Source organism: Polyodon spathula, chromosome 17 (assembly GCF_017654505.1).
Source record: "Polyodon spathula isolate WHYD16114869_AA chromosome 17, ASM1765450v1, whole genome shotgun sequence".
Lineage (NCBI taxonomy): Eukaryota > Metazoa > Chordata > Actinopteri > Acipenseriformes > Polyodontidae > Polyodon > Polyodon spathula.
The window spans coordinates 8,932,731-8,957,583 of NC_054550.1; the positions used below are offsets into that span (position 1 = coordinate 8,932,731).

The 24,853-nt window shown below is 38.0% G+C and overlaps 1 protein-coding gene across 1 annotated transcript in view; it reads left to right on the forward strand.

Annotated features, from left to right (window-relative positions):
- Positions 1 to 1,743: 1,743 nt before the first annotated feature.
- LOC121329479 (serine/threonine-protein kinase BRSK2-like) overlaps positions 1,744 to 24,853 on the forward strand; it is a 227,680-nt gene continuing 204,570 nt past the window's right edge. The window contains 1 exon segment of the mRNA XM_041275040.1: positions 1,744 to 2,094. Within this exon segment, the coding sequence (XP_041130974.1) occupies positions 2,001 to 2,094 (94 nt within the window). The 5' untranslated portion in view covers positions 1,744 to 2,000.

Genomic DNA, 24,853 nt, shown 5'->3' on the forward strand with positions numbered 1-24,853 from the left:
CTAGTCTTTTAAAGGGTAACTGAAATGATTTTGTTTTTTGGTTTTTATGAGTTGTGGTCCACATCACAAAACCACCACACAATTCATCACAATTAGCACTGGACCAAAGAATTGCCAGGGAGACTGAACTGTCTTACTCCTATGAGGTTGGTCCCTACAGTGGAGCTTGTGCTGTCATTGTTTGTGCTGTCACCCAGTTCTGTGGATAATTATTGAAGAGTTCTGTCTTTAACTTTTCACAAGCACCTTTTCATAATAATAATAAAAAAATGTTATTATGCTGGCTTAGGTATAATTATCTTTATACACAGTGTTTAATGATTAGATATAAATATTATATGCAGTATAAATTGAATATTATGGTATTTAGACCTCTCACTTCCTTAGCATACCTTCTGCAAAGAGGCTGTGTGGTCCAGTGGTTAAAGAAACAGGCTTGTAATCAGTAGGTACCTACTTCAAATCCCAATTCAGCCACTGACTCATTGTGTGACCCTGAGCAAGTCACTTAACCTTCTTGTGCTCCATCTTTGGGGTGAGAAGTTGTTGTACGTGACTCTGCAACTGATGCATAGTTCACACGCCCTAGTTTCGTATCTTGTAAAATGCTTTGTGATTGTGGTCCACTACGAAAGGTGTTATATAAAGATTATTGTTATAATCACATAATGGTGCTGTAATGTGTTTAGTTTCCACAAGGTGGATTATCTGTCAGTTTTGGTAATTGCTCCCCTTCCTATTCTTTTCTTTTTTGGAGTTAAACAAATAATGTAGTATTTTCTGACAATGGTGTTCTTCATGCTCATAAAGCATTTGTCTGCCTGTAATTGCAAAGAGTGCAAAATACTTTTATTGCCATTCTGGTATGGTAATGCTTTATGAATATAGACTGTTATACCTGAATATGTATTCAATGCATGTCAGCTCAAGAATTATATTTAAACTGCTACTTTGTATGTATAAGGGATTTTGAAAGAAAAAAGCAAGCTTTAGGGAATGGAAACACCTGTGTCTGCCTTATGGATACAAGAAATAATGCAAGGAACATGCTAGGACACAGGGAACGACTACATGTTAAATACAAAACTATGCAAGGATGACACAAGGCTAAGGAACGGTTTAATGCATACCTTGCACAATCCTTGCAGTTTTTTCTAAACATAAAATCTTGCAGATGCCTTACGGAATCCACACGTTTCTTGCACAGTATAATCATGCAACTGTGCAATGCATGAAATTATTTTTTATCCTTGTGTCATCCTTGTATAGTTCTTGCTCTAAACTTGATCTGAAGATGATGCTTTGTTTTTTGCCATGAATAAATGCTTAAAAGGCTGAAGTATAGCAATGTATTTAACAGAACATGTACTTGAACATCCACAGTATTAAACCAAAAAAAGAGACATGCTACCTAATGGTTTAAATTACTTGCATTTTACCTGAAAAATAAACAATAGCAATAATAATATATTATATATATATATATATATATATATATATATATATATATATATATATATATATATGTGTGTGTGTGGGTGTGTGTGTGTGTTTGCATGTGTGTGTTTACTGCAACAAGAAGACATTCTAACCTAATTCTATAGTATGATCAGTTGCAAAGGCGTTCTGTTTGGTCGGCTTCCGTGTCAATCAGCGACGACAGCTTGGGATCTTCCTGTCTGAACTCGCCGTTGTGTGTGGAGTGCTCTGCAGCTCCGATAGAGGCAGAGCTAAGGCGTGAAGCTTGCCCTCTAGAACAATGGTCTTAGGATCTTAGACTGGAGCGCTCTCGTCCATACGCCGCAAAGGAGTGAAGAAAGTCGTTCCCATTCGGCGAGACTGCGAGCAACGGGAGAGGAAACAGGTGCTGGGGAATTAAAGCAACACAATAAATAAATTCTTCAGGACCTTCAGAGAAATTTAAAAGGATTTTAAACATTGCATTATTCTTTCAATATAACCACAATAAAACATAAGAAATCCTTATCACAGAAAGCAAAATGTCATTGTCGGGGAGAGACATCAGCGGAGCTCAGCATGCCCAATGTGTTGGACCATATCGCCTTGAAAAAACGTTGGGGAAAGGACAGACAGGTCGGTTCTCCTAAATATGTTTCATTTGCATGACATCATGTAGTTGTTTTTTTTTGTTATTGTTGTTGGAATGAAAGTCGCCGATGCAGTTGTTACAGCATTTGTTTCTCGATGTATTTAAAACAAAGCTAGCTGGTTATTATTGTTTGTATTATTGTTGTCATTATGATAACTAAAAGTGAATTTTAAGTGTTATTAGTATTGCTGTTTGGTCTCTCAATGGGACGGGTGATTTACATTAATCGCATTTCCTTTTTATTTATTTTTTTGTGGTGTTACTGCTTGGTTTATCTCATGGATGTATTTTGTCTTATGACATAATTTACGATTCTGGTGTATCTGGTTTTAAGGTGTTTGCAAACTTGTCAATATTTCATTTTAAAAAAAGCATTAGTAATGGTGGTTATCTAGTGAGTAACTGCTGGTAATCTGGGCTGAGCATAGTTGTCTTGTGTTATCATTCATAGCTCCTATTTATATAGTACAAAGGTTTTTTTTTTAAAACAATATACATATATTTTAATATAGCAGTAGACGTTACGTAACTAATGGAAATGCGTATTTTATTAATGTTGATAAGTGTTAAAGGAAAGTGTTGTAAAATTACACAGCATGAGATGGCTGGCGAGGCTTCATTAGCAGCAATTTATTGTTTAAAGATCGAATGCACATGGTATACAGTCCTGTTTCTTTTATTTTTGTAAAAAAAGAAAAGTAATTTCGTCTGAGGAAATCTATGTGTACTGATTCCTGTTGTGAAGCTGAGAAGTACTGTAAAAGCAAGTTTTTTTTTTTTCTGGTTCTGTTTCTGGTTTTCTCGTCAATGCAACACAAATGGCACACACTGTCGTGCAAGAGAACTGTCGTTGTGTGTGTTTAAAACTGTCTGGGCTAATGTAAAATTCGAGTGCGGTGGTGGCAGATAAGGAGCAATATACACCATCACTTCGAACACTGGCAGATACATAAGCGATGCTACATTCATTGTGCAGCCCAAAAACAGCACCGACTTGCAGGGTGTTTTTGCCCATCTGTTGTCTAAAAAACTCTACAACATAGGCGTTACCTTCCCTCACCCAGCTGCTGCTGCTGAGCTCGCTTGATGTGTGATTACAAAATCTGCAGTCCCAATTTTTATTCGGGGGGTTAAGTGCGAGTGCCTGTGCCTGCACCGGAACATCAACACCGGCTATTCTAAAAATAAAAACTAAAATAAACTTTGCTGTGAATCATATATTGAAATGATATCTCGCCGGTTTAGTATTTATTTATTTTCCATGGCGCTCTTGTGGCTTTTACTGTATTATTGTTATTATTATTATTTGGTATAGGCTTATTTATGATTTTTTCTTTTTATCAAAAATATATACAGTACTGTGTTCAAGCAATCTGTCCTCAACAGTATAAAAAAATACTCCTAATGTTTCGACTGATGTATTTTATTTTATAATCCCTATATATAGTACTGTTGGTGTCTGATGTTTAATTGTTTAAAATGTTACGTTTTGCATACAGTTAATAATTTGCTATCTATTGCCTGTACCATACGTTTTAGAGGTCTGTGCGGGTAATGTGCACACTGACACTCAGTGGCTGTTTAGTACTATACCTCTGTTTAAAAATGGCTCATTCACAGCGTAAGCGTCTGTTTTCTCTTTCAAAATGAATTTAATCTCTCGGCATTCCTCATATATAGATAGTTTGCCTACTGGTGTTTAACCATAAATATTATCAATGAGGCTTCTTGAAATATTTATTGAGTGCCTGCAAGCTTTTTAAAATTTGCCTATCCATCATTAAATTGTTACACACATATATAAATATCCAGGTTCAGGACTGTTCTGTGGTTTTGTCGACACATCAGTGCTGATTGCTTCCTCTGCTTTGTTAAACCGGAGCCTGTTATTTATAGATGATCCAGATGCCTGAAATTAAATCGACTTTCATTATGTGATTAAGCAAACACGTGTACGCAGCCAGTAGCTGCAGATTTAATCCCAGTCAGTCGCCACCCCCCTCCTCATACACACATGCAAATAAAAGCTTACTGTAGGAGTAGAAGAGATACATGCACTGGTGTTTGTTTGCTTCTCATAATTTGAGAGCTTGCTGTTTTTATTAACGCAGTGGCGTGCTCCTTGTGTGTCCTAGATCTATATAGAATAGCACCATGGAACAGAGACACCACATGGAATCTAAAGGCGCTCCCCCAATTCAGAGTGCGCTCCCCCCCCCCCCCCCCCCCCCCCAAGCATTTTTGATCAGTTTATTTTAAAGGTTGCCAAACTGAGGTATTGAACACCTGGACCGTATGAGCTGGTCACATGGGTAGACCTGCACTGCTTGGAGCAAGCGCAGCAGGGTTTTTTATTTTCAATTCAAACTTTAGCATCATTAAGATATAGCATCTTGTTTTTCAAGAGGTTCCTGGGACAGCAGGCAAATCTAACCGGTTTGCCAAATTTAACTAACTGGTTTGGTCTACTCTATCAATGAGTCGGTTTTATCCGAGATGCTGTTTAAGGTTACTGCCACTGAGAGTAGCCACAGATGTTTCCCCTGCTACAGTATCTTCTGGTGTTTGTGTACCATACTGGAATGAATAGATGTTGTACAGCAGATTGTGTTTATAGTGCTGGTCTGCTGTTTAGCTCTCCTAGGGCAATCTGCAACTGAGCACTTTAAAATAACTACAAGTTATATAAATCCAGCAGTAACAGTGTCTGTTTGACTGAATTTTAATCTGTCTACGTCAAACCTGGATAAACAAACATTTTCCCCATTATCTATTGAATTCTGTCCTCATTCAGCCCGCCTGATGGTTTAAATGATCTGTACGCGGTTCTGTAGACTACGCTGACTCATCCAGACTACTAACCACTTCACTGCAGTGTAAGTGATACAATGCAGCTTACATTTATTTTGGTTCCAGTCTTTTATTTGTGGCTTACACAATTTAATACAGTTGCTTCATGAACAGTCACTTATGGGAAGCTGATTAGAAATCAATGGGGAAAAAAAAGGCAAGCAGGTTTTGAAAATCCTTACAGTCTCATCCAGTGGCTATGCTGGTCCTGATAATATAATCTGCTCAGGTGGGGATGTGCACTTGCACTGCAGTAAGTTTGTATTCAGAATGGGACAACTGTAGTGATTGGCTCAGTGTCACAGTAGTACCAGTTCTCTAGGTTGCACCCTGTTCCCTCCACTGTGCAGGGCTTGAATTTCATTTTTGTCAGCTGGGGGGGATTTCCCCCACCCCCTAGGCTGCAGCCAATGGGGGGATTCCAAAAATTTTAATATGAATGGGGCTGACTTTTAAGAGTTAAAGCGAAAGTCAGCGGTTGCAGAAGAACATCTAGATAGACTTAATATCATATTTTTTTCTAAACTGTTTACTTATACTGCAGCGTACTGAGTTTCTATAATGCTTACAAATAGCGACCAAGAATCACGTACGAGAGAATAAAGTCTCGCGGCACTTAAAATACCCAGCATTTATTTATTTATTTATTTTAACCAGAACTGCTCAGAATGTGGCTCATATTGCTTTCGTCACTGAAATCCACTTGTAGGGTTTTAGGCATTCAAAATTGGGTGAAAAATGCTGTAGCTTGGTGTCTTAAAATATCTGCAGGATTTTCCCCGCACTGAAATTTGCAGATATGCGGGAGCAACTTGGAAAATGTGAGATTCCTGCGGTCCCATACTGAAATTCAAGCCCTGCTGTGTAATGGGGTTTTCTGACCTGTTGCTCTTGTACTGGATGTAGAAGAAAGTGGTTGTTCTACGTTACTCTGAGTGACTTAATGCAGCTTTTCTTGGCTGTTAGGCTTGAACACTGGCAAATTGTTGGTGTGTGCGACTGTGTTGCTTCTGCTACTGTTCTTTCTTGGAATTGTAATTGTAAGAAATCAACCAGTAGTAGTTACTGATTTACCAAAGTTCAAGTACATCTTATCCTGTGCACAGATGTCATCCTGTACATTTTAAAAAACAAACGCTTTTTAGGTTTACTAGCAGTTCCCATCTTTTGTTTTAGTGAGTAAGTTAACACATTGTGGATGCCTCCTTTTTATATATATATATATATTTTTTCTATAAGAGAACCAGTACTGTATAAGATGATATCTCCTGCAACAATTTGTACACACCTTCATAAAGATGGGGGAACGAAATATGTTGCACGCAGACTCTCTCGCACACACATACACACAGACATGGGGGGAGGGGTGAATCGGGGTCATTTTAAATCAGGTTGAATAGATTCAATTAAATGATTTAGAAAATTTCTTCAGACAGATTAAAAGTGCCATACTGTAGTTGCCCACTCATGGCCCTAGATCATGAAATCCACCTGCTGCTAGTAGTCATGGTAGCCTGTTGTTCGAAAGTCAGATGCAAGACATGTTTGAGTAAAACTTTTTAAAATATGTTTAAAGTCTTGAAAGATTATAAATACCAAGGGTATGAGTTAGATACTATTTAACTAACAGTATTAAGCTGAACTGAGTTGCTTTCACACATGAAAAGGATTACTGTCTTATATTTATTGATATTAATATTTGTCCTTCATCCTCTCAAGAACAAATTAATTTAAGAGATTATCAGATATCTGATCATGGGGAAAGTCTGGATTTGATTAGTGGCTGATAAAGTTGCATCAATGCAGTCACACTACAAAGTTTTTTTTCTAGCCCTGAAAAAATCCATAGAATTTTACAGAAATCATATTGATGAAGAGGATAATAGCTGAGATGAGTGGAACCAGTCAATGACGGCAGGTCAACCAAGGTGGTTTCTCCATCCTTTTCTAAGTAAATATAGTGCTTCCACCCTCCTTCTTTTATTGATGACTTCATCACATACTATAGCGTCCTTTTTTGGCTACTTTTTAGGAAGCCATCTGATAGGGTTATGTGCATTTGTTTGTTCCCCATTCACCTTTTGGCTCTAACGTTCACATATGGAAACAGTAAAATTGATGTGCCATAGAGTGAACAATGTTGAATTGTTTTCTTTATTTGTACTAAGAGCTTTTTTGGTGACCTAGTTAGAAGCCAAGTGATGTCAAACTTTTTATACCTTCCAGTACACCCAGAGTAATGGAAGACTGGGGTTTGTGTACTTTTTAATTATGCTACTGAGAACAGACGTAACAGGCATTCCAGCTCAAGTGGATCAGATTTCAGAGCCGTTTCCTCCACATATGGTAGATGATACAAAACCATTTATATTTGAGAAAATATGTTGTGTTGCATACAAAAGAAGAGGTGTATAACTAATGCCACACATGTCCTGGGGGTGTTAAAAATTCTAATTTTGTCACCTTTGACCATGTTTCCTCCGTGTGTTGGGTGACATAAACACATATTTTATCACTTTCAGTCCTAGTGGGACTGCCGTATGTTAACATATGCCATTAGAAATCATGATGGAACTTCACGGGACTACTAGGTCCCAGTTTGAGGTAGTGTATAAATATATGCACGCTTTTTTGTCCTGTTCTCATGTATAACTAATAAAGGAGTTTCTTCTTCAGCTCAACAAATGTATAATTCATGACTGAAAGGGTTAATACATGATATTAGTCATTGAATAATGAGCTTTCGCCCATTTTTTAACCCATGACACCACCTTCAGTGGACTTCACTCCAGCGCTAACCCTGGCTGATCTGGTTGAAACTCTGCTCTTTCTCGCTAGTTCCATCTGTTCTACTGCATAAGAGGGGCTTCTCTGAAAGCTGCTGCTCTGTGTTTCTGCAGGCAGTGCTGGGAGGCTGGCTGTGTAAAAGGTTCATTATATCTAATGTCTTAGGTCTAATACACACAGTAAGACCACCTCCAAAAGGCAATTGGCGCCCACCCTATATATATATATATATATATATATATATATATATATAGATATATATGATATATATAGATATATATAGATATATAGATATAAAAGGAACACTTCAGGAACATACTGTGTTGAGCTAGGCTGTTTTCACCCAATGTGATGCAGCTGTAGAGGGACCAGGTTGAGGTTGTTCACCAGCCCTTTTCCTTTGGGGGCTTTTGTTCCAATCAGACTTCAGTGAAATGAGTTTGGTGGCTTTGATCCTCAGCACACACTAGATGCTAGTTCACAAGTCACATAATTCATTTAGTTGGACAGGGATAGTTAGCAGTCTGACAGGGGCCTGTGGGTAAACGCAGAGCTACAGTTGGGCTAGCAGAGCGTCACCTTTTAGGTTTAGTTAAATTATCTAGTAATGCTAAAGGAAGCTTATGAAATTATATATTTTTTCTATCAATGTGTACATTTATTTTAGTATCACTACTTATTCTACCATATGTTAAAATATAGTTTTAATGTGTTTTATATAGTTATGGATGATTCATCAGTTAAATTTAATAAAAATAAATCGATTTATTTAAAAAGCAATTATCATCCATACAGTATTGCTTCCCTAATGTACAGTCCTTGTCCCTCTGGAAACAGGAGTGAAGTGGCGACAGCCAGTGCAATTTCTTGTGTTTCTGTAAGGAGACCCAGATTCAGGTCAAGGGCAGGCATACAGCTCCTTTTATTCTTTTCTTTTTTGTGGAGAAAATTTGATCCATTTGCAGTTTCTTTAATAGGGAAATTCAGACATAAATAATTATGATAAAACTTAACAGCAACTGCGTGCGTGTGTGTGTTTGTGTTTGTAAACTGAAATTTTATGGCCTGAATTCAAGTGAACACCTACAAACATACAAGGTCTCTGCATATATAAATTTCTTGATCTCTGTTTTTCCTTTGGCAACAAAAGATGTTATTGAAGTGCTGGTTTTGAGTCTCTCTCTGTCTCTCTCTCTCTCTCTCTCTCTCTCTCTCTCTCTCTCTCTCTCTCTCTCTCTCTCTCTCTCATATGTGAGCTTGCCTCGTGCACTGAATACAGGCTTGCCAGTGTCCTAAACCATGCTGGATACAGGCGGGGATTGCAGTAGCCACAGACCGTACATGACATCATGGTATCCATTGTTTTACTATCTGAAATGTTAGTGAGAAAATGACTTTTTTTAAAGGTGTGCTGACCTAAGAGGGTTTAACAGTAGAGTTCTGAATACAGGAGAAAATGTGTTCTGGGAGGTGTCTGGGGGATGTGTCCAAAAAACAGGAGAGTCCCGGCAAATAAGGGAGGTCTGCTGTACAGAGAGAGAGATTGGTTTGAAGTCTGGCTTGGCTGACTCACTAATTACATTGACCTCCATTCACTACAATAGGTCCCCACCTAGCTGTAAACCTTGTAATTAGTCAGTTCTTAGTATATACTGTATTTACTCAAATTTAAGTCGCCCTGAATTCAAGCACCCCCAAATATGCACATCAAAAAAAAAAAAAAAAAACAAGACCCTGAATGCAAGTCACATTTAACTCAATGAAAAAAACACAACAATAACGGTTAAATTACTTTTTAATTTCTAGGTGCCAGCAGGGAACACTGTATCACTGTACATTAAAGCATCAGAGTACGTCACCTACTATATTATAAATGCAAATGGGAAAAGAAAATATGTACGGTACTTTCAGTATTGAACGACAGTCATTGCAGTGTATGGCAGCTGGGAAAGGGTAAATTACTTTGAACGTTATTTCAGTCTGCTTTATTCGTTGCTTGCTTTAATTTGGCCAACATGACTCTGTCACGTTCGCAAGCAAACTTAGTGCAAGACAGAAATGTGTAGTTCATTTTAGGTTTGAGTTAGGACTTTGGAGTTTCCACTAGTGGGGTTCCCGTTGTCAAACCAGGCTCAGGCCACAGTGAGTAAGTTAGCGAATCGGAGAGCGATAGTGAATCTGCCATTACCTTAGTGTTCCTGTTTCATGTGCTCCTCCAGATAGAGAAAGAAAGATATATAAATATCTGGACGCTGGACTTGTGTTGATCATACTATACTTGTAATATTATAGTATTACATAGCCTTTCGATTGCGTCTCTGTCTTCTGACACATCTCGGATGCTGCAGTTTCTGTTTTCTTCAGCAAACTAAATTACTTTTCTTTTAAAAGCTGCATCAAAAAATGTTCATGAAGTTTGCTGTGCAGCCATATTAATATACTGGTACTGTACTGAGAGTAATATCTGTAGTGGGCAGTACTGTGTACAGTTGGTCTTGTTCAAGTGCTCCAGAATAACTGACATGCGCAAATGTAAATTGGTACCCTAATTAAAAACCTCAAATCCAAGTCGCTTTCCCCAAATTTGAACTTTCATTTTGGTCACAAATGTGTGACTTAAATTCGAGTAAATACGGTATTTAATGGGAATGCCCCTGAAGCTGAAAATACCAGTGAGAATGTATTGGAATAAACTAGTGATACCAATGAACTTCAGTTAAAAATTGAACATGATTGTGGGACCTTGCAGCTTTAAACACTGATCACACTTGCCACAAATGTTTAGAAATTATTTCTGTAAAATGATTAATTTACCCATTTATGCTCAGCAAATGTACAGTATTTAAAATCAGTATTGTGCTGTATTCATTTCTTGAGCTTTTAATACAAGCTTGATTCTATTAAGTATAGATCGACAGATGTTCTCGATATGGCAATAGTCAATTTTACAAATTCGACACAGCTTCCAGTCACCCAGATTCAGATTGTCATAATCTGGATAGTGTTCTGTCATAAATTAAGACTCTGGTCAACCCATGACGAGCACCATACGGTATGTAGCTGTATCTATTACTGTAGCCTGTATGGTATGTAAACATTTAGGATTATAAACTCTAAATATGAAGAATATAATAGAATTTTATGTAAGTGCTTGTTATTGCTTAGATAAACTTAACGGTACAATTTATGAAGAAGTGTAACGTTGGTGTAATTCCAGGTTTTGGAGGATGAATTACAATTCTGTTTTCCCTTTTGTTTTTTTGCTCCAGTTGAAAAATGGATTCCTTCACAATGGGATGTGATATCTGTAGATTGGGCCTGTGTAAAACAACAATAATTGGAACTTAATTGGATACTTCTTTATCCTGTCAACCTTAACAAGTTTATTCCAAGCAGCTCGCAAAAAAAAATGTACCCAGTACTGTACAACACTCTCAGCAGGTTTTGTGCTGATTTTCACTGATCCTAATAGAAGCCTGGTTACTGGAATCTCAGGATGATATTTAGCATTGCTGGCTCACTGTTTCAGCCATTATTAGAAATGTACATGTGAAATACTGGCCTTTTTGTTTTATACAGTGTAAAGTAATTGTTTTCAGTATTTATTTGTTTTATATTCCATACACACACTGTGTAGTCTTATACACGTTAATAATTGTCATTTATTTTAAACCATATTGCTTGTTACCGGTGATCAGAGTCATTACCAATATTCCAAATTCGTTGATGTTTAAACATGTCAAAGTGGATTCTTACACCCCTATTCTGTTCTGTTTCTATGGCGATTAAAGTTTATCACGGTATATTTGCAATGTATTTTTTTCCTATGGTTATACTGTTAATCTACCATAGTTGACCTTAGTTTTCCATGTTTATGAATAAAACTTACCATGCTTTCACTATGCTTTCACTGTGTTTTATTAAACTTTGGTATGCTTTTACTATGGGAAATTTTTACAAGGGTAAAGTTACTTGTTTCTCGTCACAGCATTGCTATCTGGCTATTGCAGCCACTGTGTCTCCAACCAAGGTGCATCAAACATAACAGAATCCTCTTCACCACTGTGTCTCCAGCCGAGCTGCATCAAACCTAACAGAATCATCTTCACCACTGTGACAGTGTTCCAGGCCCCGTCGACTCCCAGGGGTTGCTCTCTAATGAGGCAAGCGAGAACCTGGATGAGGAAAGTGTATGGTTCAGAGGCAGCAACAAGAAATCCGGTGCAGAGAGTGGTTTTCAAGTTGTGCTTATGAGGCTGCATGTAAATGCATTTAAGGGATCACATATTTTCCTTGCTTGTTTTTTTTAACTCTTTATCTCTAGGATACAAACCCATTCAAATAGAAACTGGCCCTTAGACCAACGAAGAGACCTCAGACATCTCTCAAGCCTGTCAGTCTACCGGTATCTGAATTGCAAATATAAAATCTCCATTTAAGCTTCAGTTATAAAGAGAATTTTTATATGCAGTGATTGAAACTTCCATTGCAGAGCAGTTTAAGATCTTGCTGTGAGTTTAGTAGACACTATATAATGTAGTCTACAGGTTTAAAAGTATGTTTTTATGTCTTAAATAAAACCTATATCCATTTCCTGGTTTTATTGCTTGTTGCAGCCAGTAAACTAGGACAGAAGCTATATCGATTTATTAAGATTTTTAATACCCATTGGATGTTTTATATTCTCTGGTATGCAATAAATTATAATAAAAATAAAGCTGAATAAGTCTTTGCAATCCTAACTTAATTACAGTTATTCATTTTTGTTTACAAAGCAGGCCCTGTGCTCATTCAAGGCTTGCTGACCCAGTAGTAAAACGGAATTATCTTGTGTGCAATAAAAAAAAAAATTAATTTGAGCCAAACTAATACGCAGTAGCTCCTTGTGGAATAGTAGAAAGAAAAGAAAAAACTAGCATTTTGTTTGGCGTCATACATGCTCATAACTATTTAAAGTATCAAAGGAGCTTTTTGTAGCCTTCGGCAACTTATAAAAACTCATAACTTTAAGCATCATGTAAATACTGGACTGGTTTAGTCTGGATTTCCCTGGCTGATTAAAGGCAGAATGGAGAGTGCTGCAGGTAAAAACACCTGATATATCTGTTAAGCTGATAGTGTCACGAAAACAGCCAAATCAGTATCTTTTCTGAAAAATCCATAATATTCAGCTTTCCGTTGTTATTTCACAATTAGGTAAGGCACAAATCCAGTTAATTCACAATTGTGACATATTTCACAGTTTGTTCATGAGCTAGATTTTGACATAGAGGAAAAACATCAATATTAATTAATTGTGTATTTATTTTAAATGAAAGTATAGAGCAGACCACATCGGTGATGGACGAGTTGATAATAAAAATGCACTTTATTGGAAACTCATACCCTATTGTAACTATTCATGTGTTCATAGAAATCTAGATAAAACTTAAACTTTCGATACTGTTGTTAAAACGATTACCGTATGCTCATAAAAAAAACCTTTTTAATTTGGAAGAGGATCTTTGAGTCATGTGGCAGGACGATCAACTCGCTGGTACTCCTGCCCACTGATAATCTGTGTGTCGCAGACAGCTTCCTGCTCTGCAGTCCATCCAGCCAGGATATTGCCTGCGCTTCTCAGAAAGAAGGGAACTGGTGTAGGTGCTTATATTGCCAATTGGAGAACTTGCAACTGCAGGTCAGTTTGTTACAAAGGTGGGCTGTTTTAATGTTTGAGTCTATGCTTGTAAAGATTCTGTTCAGCACGCCATGCTGTTTGCTGTTCTTGTCCTGGATTGCTTGTGAAGCTGCTACCAGAACTGCCACAGCTCCAAACAGGTTGAAATGATGGAAACCCCCTGGCTTTATTTCCTATGTATTAATGTTTCTCCTTGTTCAGCAATATTTCCCTGATTTTGTACTGTAGCCATGAAAAAGGGGGCACCCATGGAAGACAAAGAGCTTCTGTTTTTTGCTAGGAGTGAAAGAGAATTTCATTGCCAAAACCCAGTAAGCTGTGGCCCCTGGCCAGCAGCATTTTTGCTATTAATATTAACAGTGATTGCAGTGATTTGCATGGCTGTGATTATTTAAGGTGGTTTTGGTAAATTATTGTGTAACGTAATAGAGTAAGGTTTTATTTGTATATAAATATAATCTGTTCAATCGATCTAAACTGTGTCATCTACATTCCATCAGTGTTTAAATTTGTTAAAAAATGGTTAAAATCTTTTAACATGTGTTTCAGCTCAATTAAAACAAATACATGTTTTGGTCACAGACACATTACTGTACAATATGAAAGATCCCCGCCCCCCAGTGGTATACCAGAGTGAGGCCAGGCAGCCGCTGCAGGCCTCAAAGTACTAGGCTTGTGAAATCAATGGTGTGCTGCTTGATGAATCTGCAGTACTGTACCGGGGTTTCAATTAGTTTTAAGGTATGTGGCATTTACAAGGTAGTAAGCTCTCATAGTGGTGCGTTGCGCCGAGGGGGGAAGACTGTGGGAGGGGATTGAAATGGGATTTTGAAAAAAGGAATTAAAATGGTGCATTCTGGCACATTTTTGCAGGGTTTAAGCATATGCTAGACTAGTAGTAGTCTGCATGTAGTGTCTGATAAAGTACTCCATTAGTGCAACGAGGGAGCTTTATTTCATCATTGCTCACAGTAAGACAAGATCAACGAGAAGAAAGCTGACTGTTGGAGCATCAAGGGCTCTGAAATACAGGACTGGCAGTACACTTCCTAATTAGTCACAAGTATTTCTATGGGTTCTGTTTTCACCTTTCTGGTAAGATTTAGAAGTAAACTTTGTTTTCCCTGCAACAAACTGACCCTGCTTTCATACAAAACTCACGCCACAGTACTGTTTATCATTATGATATTGTCTTCCATTATAGTGCTTGCATCTTTGGCTGAAGAGTTATTGTCAGCTTGTCATCTAACTGGTGAATCTGCTGCGCAATGAAATTATTTTTAAACGCCTGACGATAAAATAACGTTGCGGCTGCTAAAGAACATGTACAGACGAAAAATCTGTTTGTGGGATTTTAAACTTTATTTAGGCACTCTACGATGTGACTGGCGAAACATAACGTTGGTTTATTGGAGTTCACAAATAAAGTAAAATTATTGAGCTGTTTGCTGCATTACAGCCCTTCATTAAAATATTTTTGGTTATTGGCATGTGTGGAAAACATAAACGTTGTGTGTTTTTATTTGTGTTATTCGCCTTTCTATATTTCTTGAATGCAATTTTGTTAATTTTTAAGCAATTTTTTTTTACACAACAGTATTAACACGTATGGTCACCACCCCAACAACTGTTGCATTTGCATATCAAGCTGACAAAGGCTAAGCAGATATCCCAGCATGCTTTTCTTTTTAAAGACATACAGCCTCTATGCATGAAACCCCAATATCTCTGATAAGCACCTGGGCACACATTTTTACAATATTGTAACAAAAAGAATACATTTTTTGGGGGTATATGTATAGTGATACGCTGACTTATTTTGAAAACCGTGACTGGATAAAGGGCTCCCCTTTAAGTATAATACGTCTAGTTGTTTGGTTTTCATTTTGTATCTGGAAACGTGTGCTTTTGAAAAATTGAAGTAATTTGGTGTTACTTACCCATTGACATGGCTCAGAGATTAAATTGGCAATAGAAAAAAAATACCTTCATGTGAATCATTGCCATTTTTCTGAGCAGGTTTGTCTGGCAGTTTAATAGATGAACTCCATATAGGTTTGGAACCGCAGGCACTGACTGCTATTTTGTGCCAGCAAACATATTTCCTTTTCTTTTTTGGAAGAAAGGTTGCCAGTTTTGATGCCGTATCATTTGGTTTAGATTTTGAAATGTAGCAGTGAATTAAAAAATTGTTTTACAGTTACATTTAAAAATGTGTAAAATGCTACCTTTTTTAAATCTGCGTTTTGTTTCATAAGCAATAACCACCTACTGCTGCAATGACATTGTGGCCAGAAGGTTGGCCTACTGTATAGCGAACAGACACAAACTGGTCAGTCCACAAAGTATTCCCAAACTGCATAATAATGTAGTTAACAGACTCAAATTAGTCATATTTTTGTGTAAAACTGCATACACTTTTTAAAAAGATAAAACATCAAGTGACTTCAACCATATTGAAATAACACCTTAAACCATCGTCATGATGAACTCAAAACTAAGTTTGGACATACTGCATTAATTTGGTCTACAGGTCAGCAGTGTTGCATTAAAAAGTACAGACAGCTGTACAAACCCTCTTGCAGATGCTGTAGGCCGTATTCTGTGTTTGGAAGTGCTTGTGTATTGGGCTGTCACAGTATTCTCCTTGCGGGTTCATCTTGCGAATGCTTTGATAATGGCTTTTGTCTATAAAAAAAAAAGAAATAAATTATGAACAAAAAAGGAACCAGATCTAAAATCACCCCATCCATTCCAGATCAAGCAATGTCTTAAAAGCCACCTCCATTAAAGCCTTTTTAGATTTACTAAAGCTGGATCTAAATTTGCCTCTGTTGTCAATTCCATATACTGTACAGCAATTAAATAGCTGAGCTGTCGCTCTCTCTGGCCAGATTTCAAGACAATGAGAACCTGCCTCCCTCAGCTGTCACGAAGCATCCAGGTAACCCAACACCCAACCCCTCTGAGCCCTCCACTTACAGAGATTTTGTCTGTTTTGATTATTAACGCTGGTACAAAGGAGAGCTCCCAGTCAATCACACAGTATGGTAGGTGGAATGTTCACATGGGGTTTAAAAGGTCAAGAGTTCAAATGGCGCTAGCAACGTTTGCTGGGGATGATGTCAACGTAATTATAGTATTGGAACACTTGTTTCTGTGAGACAGGGAGGGAGAGAGAGAGACTTTTCTTCCTTTTGAAACTCTTCGTTTTTAAAATATTTTATATCGTCTCAATGGATGCTTCCTGCAATTTTTTCGCTTCTCAGAGTGGCAGCCCAGTTTGCAGAGATATTTCTGTATACCTCCTACTGCTGTAGTTAGATAGTAGCAAGAGTATGTCTATTTAGTTGACAGTGATGCAAAAATGCTTCAAAGGGAGGAAGTTTGCATGCCTTGAGAGAAGGTAAAGAAATCAGAAAGCCAACAGAAATAGCTGTGGAATTCTAAACTTAGTAAAATTCTTAGATTTTTTTTTTCAGTATTACTCCATAGTCTGCTTTGTAGTTTGGTAAACCTATGGAAATATGTCCTCTCCCAAATTTAGAAAATATTTCTTATTTTAGGACTCTCTTTACTATAATAAGAAACAAATTAAGAATAATTGTAATACTAAAATAACATCTGATTTTAGGAAAAAATCTTGAAATAGAAAAAAAAAATTGACAGCAGAGTCAACATTTAACAAAGGATCATAATAATTATAAATTGCACGCAGAATAATTTTTTCCCTTGAGGTCTTATTAAATCTCAAATGCATTTTGTGATATCTACTTTTGCACTGTGCACTCTCACGGATTATGTATTTGGAGAGGAACATGGACTAATGTAGGGGGCTTATGTTAATGGACCATTGATGATGTTGCCATCCTGAACAATAGATTCGGCCTCGCACGTGTCTCAACTCACGCAGCCCTGAATGCACTATCACTGACTCCATTGAGGGCCCCCTTCCCCCTTTGTATTGCCCAGATTTCAATGGAGGGAAAAGATGGAAACAGAGAAGCTAGTTTCAGTGCTGTCTGGTTATGTCTTCTAAGTTAGGCAAGTCTAACAACGAAGGAACTTCCAAGTGCAAATACATACAATATGAACACCTTGTTGTTTATATGATGCAGTAAATTAATATAGAGCTTATGCAATTTTACATTGAATACAAATGCCACACTGTGTTACATGATGCACTTGTCTACAGCAATTATAGGTGCCTGTAACCTGAGAAGGTTTGGAAACTTTTCACAATATTTTCCCTATTTTGCCTTTATTTGTTGTATACATGGGAAGCGTAAAGACAGCCTATGGAGTTCAGACATTTTTGTGTATTTTAAATGTTATGATCCTGTGGAGGTTTCTAATTCTTACTCTCTACACTATTTGGTGTAAGTTGTGTTTGGTTTTATTAGATGTGTGCTACCAGTTGCCAGTGTCTATACAAGGCTGTGATATTATGTACAATTAAACTGTATTAAGTTGAAGCATCATAGTTTTTTCAATTGTTTGTGATTTATAAAATGCAAAACTCAATACAATTGTATTTATTTACTTTTTAAATCCCCACATCATGGGTTATAGCCCTGGTCCCACTTTTAGGGTTTTTATCTAGAACCGCATGGTAGGCATTGGCAATATCAGAATATGGGGATAATTGGAAATGCCTGGTTTTATCTACAGCATGTCACACAAGTTTATTGAATAGTGCTATATCCATACCTATAGTTTTTATGCTTGTATTTTTACATTTACATACAGAGAATGTAACTCAATGCGATCTACTTTTCCATGATGCTTATTATACTACTTTTGTCATTACAGCTGTGGTGGGGAATGTATGGCTATACAAGCATATATCGTTGCTTTGACCCTAACTGTAGAGTTGCCTGATCCTTGATAACAAACTAATATGTCAGTTGGCAACTTGGATATTTATGAGTACTTGGCCTTACCCAAAAAAAGACATTAGTGGTATTCCCTTTCTATTTTCAGTGTAAATTGAGATTGGGAATTCCTGTGGCTGTTCCAGATCGATTTAGCAGTATTCTGCATACAAATAGCCTCTTGTCGTGGTTGCACCAATTCGAGGATGAATGTCTATAGCTGTTTAACTAATATTCTTCTCAAATTTGATTGAGTGTGCACATTTTTACAGTGTTTGTATAAGCCAGCAATCTGACTCCACCACGTCGAAGGCAAAAATCTGCCCTGCCTCTTCATATTTCCTAATAATAATTGTTATTTTTATGTAGCGCCTTTCATAGTGGACCACCACCACAAAGCGCTTTACAAGATACGAGGCTAGGGTGTGTGAACTATGCATCAGCTGCAGACTCACTTACAACAACGTCTCACTCCAAAGACGGAGCACAAGGAGGTTAAGTGACCTGCTCAGGGTCACACAGTAAGTCAGTGGCTGAGCTGGGATTTGAACTGGGGACCTGCTTTTTACAAACCCGTTCCTTTAACCACTAGACCAAACAGCCTCCTGTAAACCATGTATGTACTACAGTATATGCCCCTGTCTGTGTTGTAGTGATCTTCATTTGCTTGCCATCTCTGTTTTGTGTGTGTGTGTGTTTGTGTTTGCTCTCTCTTTGTTTTCTTTTGTATTGCGTTTTTCAGAACACGTGCGGATGCCTCCAAGTCAGACTCCAGTCAGTTCTCATTTCTTGCTGTGCATTTTTATTTTCATTCTTCACCGCTATGCAGCTTTTATCAAAGTGCACAGCCAGATAAGACTGAAACACAGTAGGTATTCACTGTTTCTCTCTCTCTGTTGAATGGTGGCGCTCTGTAGCTGCCAGAGAAGAGTGCAGGGGGTGTGTGCTGGGTTGGGAGTTAGGGGGTGACCCGGTACTGTATGGTAGCAATTGATGACATCATAACTTTGTAGTATTCATATCTGCTAGACTCGCTTTATCCTGACCGGAGCTAGCGGTGGTTTGATGCCTCTTTTTTTTTTTTTAAAGGAGAAAAACTGCATGTGTTGTTTTTCAAAACTCTAATAAGCAACTAATATAATTTAAGCACTAATCAAGTTGTTTATTTCTCATTTTGAGACATTTGGGAATGTATTTGTCACTTTGCATACACCTAAAGTAGACTGCAATTCCAGCATGCTAAATCTGTATGAACACTGATGCCAGTAATTTTTTTTCCATTAAGAAATCTACAGCACAGAAAGCTACCAAACCTCAGTGTTTCAGTTATCAGCTGAAAATAGCCTTGAGTGTCAGGTAGTTGTGAAAGTGCAATGTACTGTACTATGGGAAGTGTTTTGTGACTATCAGCAGTCACTGTACTGTGGAGCAGAGAGAAATGTTTCATTTTGGGAGATTTTCACTTTTTCTGTTTTTTTTCTGTTGTATTGGGGGACACATCTACCAGATGGTTGGTTTTTGCTCATCCCTGGAAGCTGATAAATTTTTGAGAGAGAGCGAGCAGTTCTTGGTCAGCATGTCCATTATTATTTAAATCCTCCAGGAGCTCACTGTCCAAGAATCCTGGGAGAAGGCAGATAGGCTTACTGTATATATCGCAAACAGTTACGTGCAAATAAACAACATGTGTTTTTATTTAAATTATAAAAACATGATTTCTGTTTTATATAACTTATTTTTAAACGAAGTGCCAATGTTTTATTGCGTTTATATGGATTACCTGTAAAATAGGGTTTTCAATAAAATATAAATAAGTACTATAGCTATGGTGACATCGCCAGTAAGTTATGCAAATTAGTACCATCGAAGGTTCGAACCTGCCTTCGGTAATGAGTTCCAAACCATCGAGGTCAAAATGATCCCTTCATTGCAGCCCAACTTCCAAGTAATCCTTTGGAGAAAACAGGTAGTTACAATGAATCCGAGCGACCGAGGGATTTGAACTCTGGACCCGGAGGTCGAAAGGTGAGGGGGGAGGGATTCCCCCCCACACCCCCACACAAGGATAAACAGAAATGTGCAGGCCAATGATTAGAGGGGACGCTGACAGGTTTTCATTAAGAAGCCCATCCGTCAAGCGGTGGCTTGACTTCTGAAAAGCCGTTAATATGTTTTGCGATTGCTGCGGAGAGGAGGTGGGAGATGGGCTCTGGTGGTCAGAGATAAGAGAGATCTATTGGGGCAAGCAAAGTATGGGGATGCAGCACACAGGAGGGGGTCTATACATCAGCCTTTTCAAGTCTCTCGGTGGTATTTGGGTGCACCAGAGTAAATCTGTTCTGTACATTACCATATTCGCAATGTCAGTGGCCTAGCAGTGTGTCTACAAAGGGCCTTGAAGATTCAGTGCAGCATTGTGTTTACCTAGCCGGATAAGAGCTTCTCCTTTTCAGGGCACCTTGAAGCCAAAACTAATTAAAATTGAAAATTGTAAACAATGAAAAAAATAGATGTGTGCAATCAGGCGGAACAATGTTTATTTCCGTTGAAGCGCACTGTGACATTAGTGATGGCTAAATCAAACCTTTAGACACACACAATCCTAATTTTGCTTACATTTTAATTTCTCATCTAAAGAGTTAATTGAATCAGGACCTTAACCCTTTAAGGAGCTTTACAGAGACAAGAGTATGTGATATTTTGGTACACATAGGACTTAAGGCTGTTACTTGTCAAGATTTTACTTTTTTATTAGCTGAAACACTACCTATTATAACTACAAAGCGCTAAGCTTGTACACAGTCTTGCAGAAAAACCGAACTAGTAGCCTGAATGAAGAATGGTTCCATAATTCACAGGTGAAAAGCTCGTCTCACTTCATATTGGGCTACGGTAACTGTTTTTTTTTTTTTTTTTTTTTAAGTGTTTGTTTAATTATTTTTGATTTGATGTATTATTTCTGTGCATGCTTTGTTTTGAGTGACAATTTGGCAACACAGTAATAGTTTTCTGTTTATTCCCCAAAGAAGATGGAAAAGCCCTTTTTTTCTAAATCAGCTTAGAAAGTGGCAGCACTTCAGAAAGAAAGGCCTTTGTCCTTGGCGGGAGTCACTCGGCTGTCTTTCAAAATAGAAGCTTTCTGTCGCCCAGGCTTAAGCTGCGATTGAGGGTATTAGACAAGAGTGCTGCCTTACCAAAGAGGGCCTGTCCACATGCTGAGAAAACAGCAGAGGGTAGCCCCTTTCCTTTCAGCATGTGTGCAAAGACAAACCCAGCTGGCTCATGAAGCCTAGGAGAACTGTGGGTTGACATTTCCAAGTCTTCAGTGGGTGGGTGTGATTACTCTTAACCCTTTCAGGATGCCTGTGTAGGATTATTTACAGAGAGCCCCAGGTCCCCCCCCTCATACTATTCTGGCTAGGTTGTGATGTGGGTGGAGATATTGACAGTCCATATACGTAATGTCTATTGGCAGTTCATATACATCTACATTGACCCTTTGAACTTACAGTCGAACTTACAGCTTTGATATGCCAGGAAATTATTTGTTTGGTTAATTTATTGTTCATGAATGGTGAAGGAGCGTTGATTGGCGCTGGCTAACAGTCTGACAGAGCCTTTCATTCAGTCTTGGGTCTCTCTCAAGCAGAGACTGACAGTTGTCCTGAATTGTGAGGTAGTTTTGTGATGGAGGTGGATGTCCACTGGGGGATAGGTTGTGAGGGAACCCAGGTCTCCCAGATATTAAATGCTCTAGCTGTGCCCCTGGAGGTCAATTTTTTTTATTTTTTATTTTAAATATCTTTAAAAATTACAAATAAGATAGAAACAATTGTGTCTGTGTGTGTACAAATAACGATGGTGGCTCCAAATTGAAATGGAAAAAGATGTGTTGATTTCTGTCTTCTCCCTTTAGACCGGGAAAGCCAAAGAAGCCTTCAGTGCCTCATTTGACTTTCAGATATCTTCTGAGAACACATATTTAACATCGTTTACTGTGTGCTGTCTGTACAAGCAGAACCCGTTTGTTTTGTTGGTGGAGCTACCACGGCAATCACAAAACATATCTTCCATGACCGTGAAATACTGAAAAACACAGAATATCTATTCCATTTCTAGTTCTGCATATATTTGACAAACCTACAAATAAGTGACTAAAAAAAAAGATTCATAAAAACATGGAAACCGCTAACCAGTAATATGTATGCTATCATACTGTATTCGAAGTAAGTTTTAGTTGTTACATAGTATAAATATTAATTAATAGAATGCTCATGCGAATGCAGATCAGCGCGTTGATCGGTTGTGCTATTCTTTAGATCAGTGATTCTCAAACTCGGGGGCGCGGACTGTATCCTGTGGTGGCGTTAGAGGGATCAGGTTTATTTTCTTTTATTACAATTTAAAAAAAAAATTATTACAGCGCACATCTTAACCTAGGCTTTACCGAGTAATGGGCGCATACTCTATTTGGGCTTTATTGGCTATTTTGATTGGATCGCCAATAATACTTCCACCAATCATAGGGTTGCGTACAGTACCCATAGCGATTCCGCCCTGTGGTAGACTGTTATGCAGAATAGGTTACAGAATCGCTGGACAAGAGAAATAATGTCAGAAATCAATGTGGGTGTGGGAATGGCAGTGATGAAGCCAATTTGCTTGAAAACATTAAAAGTAAAACGGACATTTCCATCAATGGATTAATCTGTAATGGATATGGTGCGATCAGAAACCCAGAGTCCGTGTATACTGCGCCTGCTAGTGCAGAAGGACTGTTTTTTTATGTTAAGCGTGTGTGTGTGTGTTTTACAATGCTTTAATTAAGTAGCAGCCAAAATGGTCGATTAGTTATTGTCGCTACATTGTAGATACGGCTATTAACATAGGTATTGTGCAGGTAACGTGAAACCCAGAAACAAAACATTAAAATGTTTGGCACCGTATAAAACTGAGCTGATTATGCCAGTGCATGCTAGTCTATTAACCAGTTTGAAATTGTTTTGAAGCAAATAAAAGCATTTTTGTTTCAGATTTATTGTTAAAGATTCCACATGTTGCAATACTGTGCTACAATTACTGCATGGCTGTACTGTCATCGTTCCACTGTGTTATGTTGTGACCCATAGTTTTAAAAGTGAGAGAGAGCAAATGCTTATCATAAGTTTAATGGTTCTTAAAATTAAAGGCCATATAAGAGCGATGAATACTGTAACTCCAAGTTCTCCAGGTTGCTGCAGTGACATTGTAAATGCTATAACGAGTTACTATATAATAATGAGATACTGTAGTGACATACAGTGAAGCCACAGGCATATTGGATTTCTTTTACCAGTTTATGTACGTGTGTGTGTGTTTCAGGGGATGGGGGTTGGCCGTCAAGTACCACAGACAAGACGAAGGGGGCACGGCCCAAACACTAACCCTAACCATTGCTTTAGATTAACATTAAAAACAATATAGTGGACTTGCTTACAAAGCCTTGACTAGCTGAAACTTAACTGCTTGGATTTCATGTTAATTCCGTATCACACAATTTGGGTCCTCCCTAGAAGCAGATGCAGTACCAGCGCTCCAGATAAGCTATGATATGGCTTGCAGAAGCAATTGTAGGCTTGCCGCTTTACTTTAGCCAATCAGATCAGCCCATTAGCCACACTTATGTGGCTGTTAGAAAACACCAAGCGGAGCACTCTGCTTGTTTGATTTAGTGTAAAGCGATACATTTTGTTCTGTAACATGACTGCTGTGAAAGTAAATGTTTCAAGCTTCGGCATGGCAAAGACAGACAGCAATTGCGTCTGATCGAATAAACAAAGTTTCAGTGGGAAAATATATAACCTTTAGAATTACTGCCTGCCTATGCAATCTTCTTCTCCTGCACCAATTAATTTGAATTGTGGATCATGAGCTTTTTAAACCAGTAATCATTATTTGCATCTTCATTAAGGGGCATGCAAGTGATTGCTCTTCATTAGATAACCCCTAATCCCCTCTTGAGAGAGAGAAAGAGAGAGAGAGAGAGAGTGGGTGTGTGTGTGTGTTTGTGTACAGTACCACCTCTTCCCCTGGAGTTGTATAGCTGCTACTACTGTTAGTGTCTTTTTAGTGTGTGTTATTGTTTTGAGTTTGGAAGCTACTGGACTCTCAGCAGGTGCTCAGTAAAGGAGAAAGATACACACATGTAAAGTGAGTTGTAGAAGTAAGAGCCAGCTGTGTATTCCCATCGATACAAAAATAAACTAGATGTGAAGGTTTTACTTCTAGCCTGGGGTAGGCTGTACTGTCTGTCTCCGGCAGGAACAGAAGAGCGTCTCCTGAACTCAGCTGAAAGGAAATAATAAAAAGTTAAAATCAAATACGATAACACAAAGAACAACTGTCACGAAGACAACAGATGTTATTTGACACTGTATACACGGTTAGAATTAAATAATCATACGCAGCATGTAGGCAGACGTTTCAGGTAATGGTCCTGTTATTGCTGGCTCTCAGATGTACACAGAGTCGAAGTACAACATTATCCATATAGACGAATAACGATTCGATTCT